The following is a 6,548-nucleotide window of genomic DNA, read 5'->3' as shown; positions in this document are numbered from 1 at the left end:
ATATATTAATACAATCGATCGATCGAGACGACTGCGACGGGCATACTTACAATGAATAATATTATATGTGTCTACGATTAGTTCGATGGGTTTTCATCTCGAATATCAGTAATAAGCTGGTAAATACATACTTATACAACAGTTTATAGATTTATCGCGGCATATTTAAAGGGCGCTCGCGGCACACCGGTTGGGAACCACTGTACTAAACGCATCATATGGTACGATCTGGGCTAATACAGACTGAACCTTACGGACCGGTCCATAAACAGTCCAAAATGTTTTACGATCGGACCGACAGTCCGGTCCACGGTCTACTTTATTAAATGTTACCTATTTAATTACTGGTCCGGTCCGGTCTAAAAATTATATGAAGTCGTCGGTTCGGTCCAATTTTCGTCTTTGATTTAACGTTTAAGTGTGGTCCGGTCTGACTTCGGTCGCCTGGTAAAATTTAAAGTCCGGTCTGGTCCTTTAAATAACGGATCGTACAGAGCACTAGCGTGTGGTGTCCCGTGCCGTGTTCGCCGATTTCACGAACATATTCGTATTAGAACCGCAGTTCGGCTTTTTCCTTTGCATTTACTCAATAGCTATGTTAGCTGCGAATTCGATTTTTATGTTCGTCATGCGTAGAACGAAATAACCGACGTTTTATTTCGCTAAATGTAGAGTACAGTTTTCATAAGTAACTTTAATCCGTTACATTATACCTCGAGTTTAATCCATTATGTATGTACTTAATAATGAAATTAAAACAAAACTAATACGTTCGCTTTAATTTGTTTATAAAAACAAATTAATTACATTTACCAGAAAATAGCATTACGTTTTTTTTTTTTTTATTAGCTATTAATGCGTATATTTGATTTAACTTTTAACTTTTATTTTTAGATTTTTCTCGGTCTAATTATTACGCACAGCACGAACATGATATAGTATTAAGTAGTAGGTACGTAAAACACTGTAGTGTAGCCCAGAATTTTTTTCGGGCAAGAGAAAGAGGTGGGGTGAACATTTACATAATATCACATTATAAAAATACCATAACAACTGCTAAATACTAATATAAAAATATTACCACCATTGTAATGATAAATTATTTACTTAAATTACATTTTGTTGATTTTTAGCATAGTCCAGTTGTTCACTGATGGAAAACAATTATTTAGCACCATCTCTATAAGAGTAGATAAAGTCCAGCAAGTTGTGACTTAGATGTACGGTATTTAAGATAAAGTTAATAAATTTAAGATTTTCTGAAATTGCGAGGGGGAATAATACAGACCTTTGCACCTTTCTCCCTGTCCATTGGTGATGCCAACGGTACTACGAGTAAACTTCATCGAAACGTTATACTCCGGCGCTGGGGGAGGACAAACGGGACATTTGTCCAGGGCCCCGCGCTTGTTAGAGCCCCTGTGATTTTAAATTATTATCTTAATACCATGAGATACATTGAAATTTTATATCCTAAAGGCTAATGTCCAGGGCCCCGCAATACCTAGCGCCAGCACTGTACTCCGGTAAACGGTGTAATGAATTGATTTTATCATATTTCATGTATTTCGCCCGAAGCCTTACTGCGTATACGACGACAACAGCCGCTTATAGTCGTTTCGGTTTTGGTAACGTAACACATCACTTTTTACACACGCACGTACGCATGCACACACGTTCATTGGAATTCTACAAACGTTTGGAATCTCGTTCAATTTCGACTATTCGCAGTATTCTGCAAAGGTACAGCGAGTGTGCAGTACGTCCGCAGACAAAATTCTAAAAGTACCGTCGAAGGTCTCCGTATTATTTATACATACATATAACAGCCTATGGGTTGCTTTGAATAACTGAGCCAATATTTCTAAATAATACGTGCTGCGCAGTATGTATATATGATCGGGACTGTTAAACTAGAAACGACGATTATTTTCGGTAACATCCAAGGGTAGATTTATGGTGGGCGGGGGATTACGTAGTGATCATAGCCCCTCCTTCCATGGGAATTTAAATGTCTCAAATTACAGTAAAGTCTTCATTGTTCTTTATTTATCGCCCTTGAATATTTCTATTCACCCCTCCCTTAAAAAACTTTAGATCCAATCTTGTTTACATCATCGTATGTTTATCATTTTAAACTCGGACCGTAGAGATAAGTGTACCTCAAAATTGTATTTTGCCAGTGAAAGAAAGCGCCAGAGAGGATTTTTCAATGGGTAGGGAGGAGTGTATACGTATTCAGTAGACTCAATATTATGTTAGGGAGTTTGAAGTAAGTGAAGTACTAATTCTAATCATACTATACTATTTAAAATATTCATATTATTTATCGTATACGGGGAAAAAAAAAAATTAAAATAATATAAACATTTACCAAATACATAATAGGTGTTAAAATTAAACTGTTTGTTAAATATTTATTTTGACCAAACTATTAGCTGTATTCGTTTAGCCCGTTTGGCGAAATATGTTGACGACCTCCAGTTGTCTGCTTTCTGCGGTCCACAAGTTTTCGGTTGTTGCTAATTTTTGTGTTATATAAATATTGAGTTTTGGATCACGAAACTTAACTAGGTTAGACGTAACTAAGAGAGCCAGCGGTGCTTCATAGCGGTTAATCGAATATTGTATATGTTTTATCAACTGTTATTTCACGTGCATTATTCTGTAAAGAGACATGATCCTACGAGTCGCGTTACACATAATTGATTCACAATGTCTACGTGATATCATTATTATGGTCAATTAATTATTGTCAATTTAAAAAAAAATGTATAAACCGCGTACCTACGTCCAATCACGTTATCGTATATTATGACTTATTAGTAAATTTGGATGCACGTTTCGTAGGTGTACCCAGGGTGTTGAATTCCCTCTCCCCCGAAATGTCAATGAAATCAGAAAAATGTAATGCTTAATATTTTTATATAATTTAAATTCGTACCATAAACGTTCGCCGGGGTATTTTTATATAATAGATCTATCTAGTACTATAAAATTAATTATTACCAAAATTGTAAAATAAATGAATTTGAAATACTTGGTAGTATATCTATTGACTCCTTCCCCCAAATAAAATATCAAGGCCCATTCTCTGATATTTATATATCAATATAAATCGTGATATTATAGTAGGAGTTGTGCTGTTAATTTTTAAAATATAATATTTCGTTTGGAATTCGCGTCGACCGATTGTTCATCATTATTAAGTAGTAATAACGGTCGCAGTGATGTGTCCGTCAGACGACACCGACCCATGCGTGGGCCCCGGAGACGCGGATACACCACTTATCGACTTGCATGATGTATATTATTATAATATAATATACGCGTGTAGTGATATTGTCAAATTTGTCTAGAGATTGAAAAAAGTAGCACTTATACAATTTGCCAATTGAAATGACGAACGAATACTATGCTCTGTGGTACATCTAGTAAATTGACTTCAATTATGGTGTTACAATGGTAGTGCACGTATAATTTAAACCATCTAACTTCCTACTTTCGCGTACACTAAATAATCAATTCGACGTGTAATGGTTTTTACTGTAAAATTTGATTTTTTTGATTTTTAAATAAATATCACTTTAATTAACTATCACTTTAATTTAAATAATTATGAATATTAAAATGTACAATACTATATATACATTTTTTTTTCTAAACAACCAATAATATCTTTCGGTGAACTCATTGATACCTCGGTTCATATAATTTTTTCGGATTTTTTTTCCAGTTATTTTCTAATCATAGGTAAGCACTGTTTAAGGTAACACACTATTTATACACACCATTCTATTGTTTAAATAATTTTATGCAAATTGCATTAAATTAACAATCATTTTTATAGATTTCAGGGTGATTCTGGAAGTCATTTGATGTGGAAAAGATTTGATGGGAACTACATTATGGGTTTAATCAGTTCCTGAGTAGTATGTGGTAAAACAGGTATGCCTGGTGTATACACTAGAGTGACACATTATATCGACTAGATAGAAGCTACCATGGAAAAAATATGACTATGACTCGTTATCGTAATAATTGTACTGTAATTTTTCTGAAAATAATTTTATGTATTGGTTTTCTGATGTAGCATGATTGTATTTTGTGCCAAAAAAAAACCAATTAACAGTTGACACTATAGGGAATACTCAAGGCCAGATTGAGAGGGGTCTAGTTGGGGCGGCAGCCCTGGGACCCTCTCGAGTACCCAAATGAAAAAATGAAATAATTTTAAGCCGATACACATTTTTTTTTCATACTAAAATTAGTAATTTTATAGACATAAATTGTATATACCTATTAATTTTATTATTCTATAATGCAATTGACAATTTGTGAAACAGTTTAAAAATATTTATCAAACTGCAAGCGTAGCGATCATCTTAATAATACATGTTTTGTCAAAATGGCCCATATAAAATTTCAGCCCCGGGACCCAAAAGGTGCTTAATCCGGCCTTGGAAATACTAAATTGATCTTATCTATTAGAAATAGACGATATAAAATGAATATGCTATTTACGTATTATTTAAATAGGATGAAAATAAAAAAGGCCATTTTTTTTTTATCTTAAATATATTAAATTCAACTGAGTTTACTTCTATATTTATATTAAATTTACGAGTAGTAGATGTTAAAACAATTATTTGAATTTACGTCATAATTTACAGCTTTCAAAGTATAATGATTTTAATAATGTGTTATAATGTACTTTTCACATAAATTTATATATATATATAAATTGGAAGAAAAAATGTAATATTCTACAAATAATATAGAAATATATAATTATGAATTAATCGTAAAACGTTTATTTGTGACTTACTATCGATAGAATTTGCGTAAATACGTAAGCATATCAAATAATTATTTTTATATCAGAAATCGGTATCGATCGGAAAATTGAATGTGCTTTAAATACATAGGTATAAGAAAAAAAAATCTTATCGGAAAACATGGAGAAAAAAAAAATAATAATAATAATAATAAAACAGTATAGTTGAAATAATTGATATGTTTTGTGTGTCGAAATCGATATGTACTCACGATAGATGTAGAAAATATATAAGCGATGATAGGAAATAAAAATTATGATAATAATAATAATAATAATAATAATAATAATAATAATAATAATAATATAATGTTGTAGTGAAGAGACGACTGCGCTGTTGGTCTGAGAATGACCGGAAACTTCTTGGACACAGTCGTCGTAATGATTACGATATATAATATAATCATCACCATCATCTCGGTACGCACGGTCTTATGCCCGATATAGTGATGTTTTTCATCTCTTGCTCCATTTGAGCACCCGTGAACACTGGCGGCATGATTTGAGATTCTTGGAAAGGCTGGAAACGAACAATCGAAAACTATGAGTATTATATAATAATCGGTTATATACAGGACTCGGATTCTATAGCACAGAAGCTGATCCTGACCTAGATAACCGAAGGGTGAATGCATTTTAAAATTCAAAGGGTACACATTTATAATAACACTTCACCCGGTTAAAATATAGTGTTTAAAATATATTAAATTAATTTTGTGTATTCTTAACCTTAGCTGGTACGTCTCGATCGTCACGATTGGCTCTCCCATTAAATCCACCCCGGCAATAGCATTTGATAAATTATTATAGAACACTAAGAAAAACAACGGTGTAAGCTATACATTTATTTCATGTAATAAGGATATTTTAAATCTAATACATTTCACACTGCATATATTTATCTATTTTCAAGATAATAGCTGTTGAGTATTATATCTCTTTTGTTTTGGAGCTATTTCGTGATTTAAATAAAAAGAAAAGATAGTGTCATAACTAGAATATGAAATTCATCATATTTTCAATTAAGAGTTGAATAATAAAAAAATAATTTTTTTTAGCGAATAACATTGTTTTAAACTGATCACGGTAGAAGACACTAAATACTCGCATACTGTGCTTGTAGAAAAAAATCACAGTGTGCGTTCTTCGTAAAAGGTATTTATCGTTATCGTCCAGTACCATAGAATCGGAGCTCCGGTCATGTGCACGAAGCCCACGTGCGCCGATAGACGCACGTGCACAGCGTACATGCAAAACGCGGACCGGTTCGCGTGCATGTTACGATCGTACAGTGTACACATTGGCACGTACATTGTAACGCGCGCGGATTTATAATTTATTCCGATACGAAACGCGAAGAACAATCCGCGTCGGATTTCGTACGTTTCGTCGGGAGCAATCGGCTCCGCGCAATGTAATCGTTGAGTGCGTGCCCGTGCACGCCCGTGCGTGTCCATGAGTGCGCGGCAAACGTTTACGTATTGGTCCGAGCTCTTCATCCAAGGCTGCCCCCGTGCCGTTTCGGGTAAGGATTTCGGTCGAAACGGGTATTTATTTTATTTATTTTATTTTTTTCGTACTCGTTTTTTTTCCCCCCGACAATACCCCAAGGTACCGCGGCGACCGCATCGCAAACCGTCGGTGTGGTCGATTTCGAACTGTGTACAGTATTATATTACATTCCGATGGTACAGCGACTTTTTTTTCCATC

General features: G+C 34.0%; 2 protein-coding genes across 3 annotated transcripts in view; one reads left to right on the top strand and one right to left on the bottom strand.

The window, feature by feature from the left end:
* Positions 1 to 4,817: 4,817 nt before the first annotated feature.
* Positions 4,818 to 6,548, bottom strand: part of LOC112684755 — a 29,557-nt gene continuing 27,826 nt past the window's right edge. The window contains exon 6 of the mRNA XM_025556414.1: positions 4,818 to 5,357. Within this exon, the coding sequence (XP_025412199.1) occupies positions 5,250 to 5,357 (108 nt within the window). The 3' untranslated portion in view covers positions 4,818 to 5,249. The remainder of the gene's footprint in view (positions 5,358 to 6,548) is intronic.
* LOC112684756 overlaps positions 5,364 to 6,548 on the top strand; it is a 41,341-nt gene continuing 40,156 nt past the window's right edge. For both annotated transcript variants that reach the window (XR_003148735.1, XM_025556415.1), the window contains exon 1: positions 5,364 to 6,362. Coding sequence is in view for 1 of the 2 variants with exons in the window: in XM_025556415.1 (XP_025412200.1) it covers positions 6,293 to 6,362 (70 nt within the window). In the remaining variant the exon portion in view is untranslated. The remainder of the gene's footprint in view (positions 6,363 to 6,548) is intronic.

Source organism: Sipha flava, unplaced genomic scaffold, assembly GCF_003268045.1.
Source record: "Sipha flava isolate LNK unplaced genomic scaffold, YSA_version1 257_pilon_pilon, whole genome shotgun sequence".
Classification (NCBI taxonomy): domain Eukaryota; kingdom Metazoa; phylum Arthropoda; class Insecta; order Hemiptera; family Aphididae; genus Sipha; species Sipha flava.
Note: the sequence above shows the minus strand (reverse complement) of the source record. Positions and strands in the feature narration are given on the sequence as shown.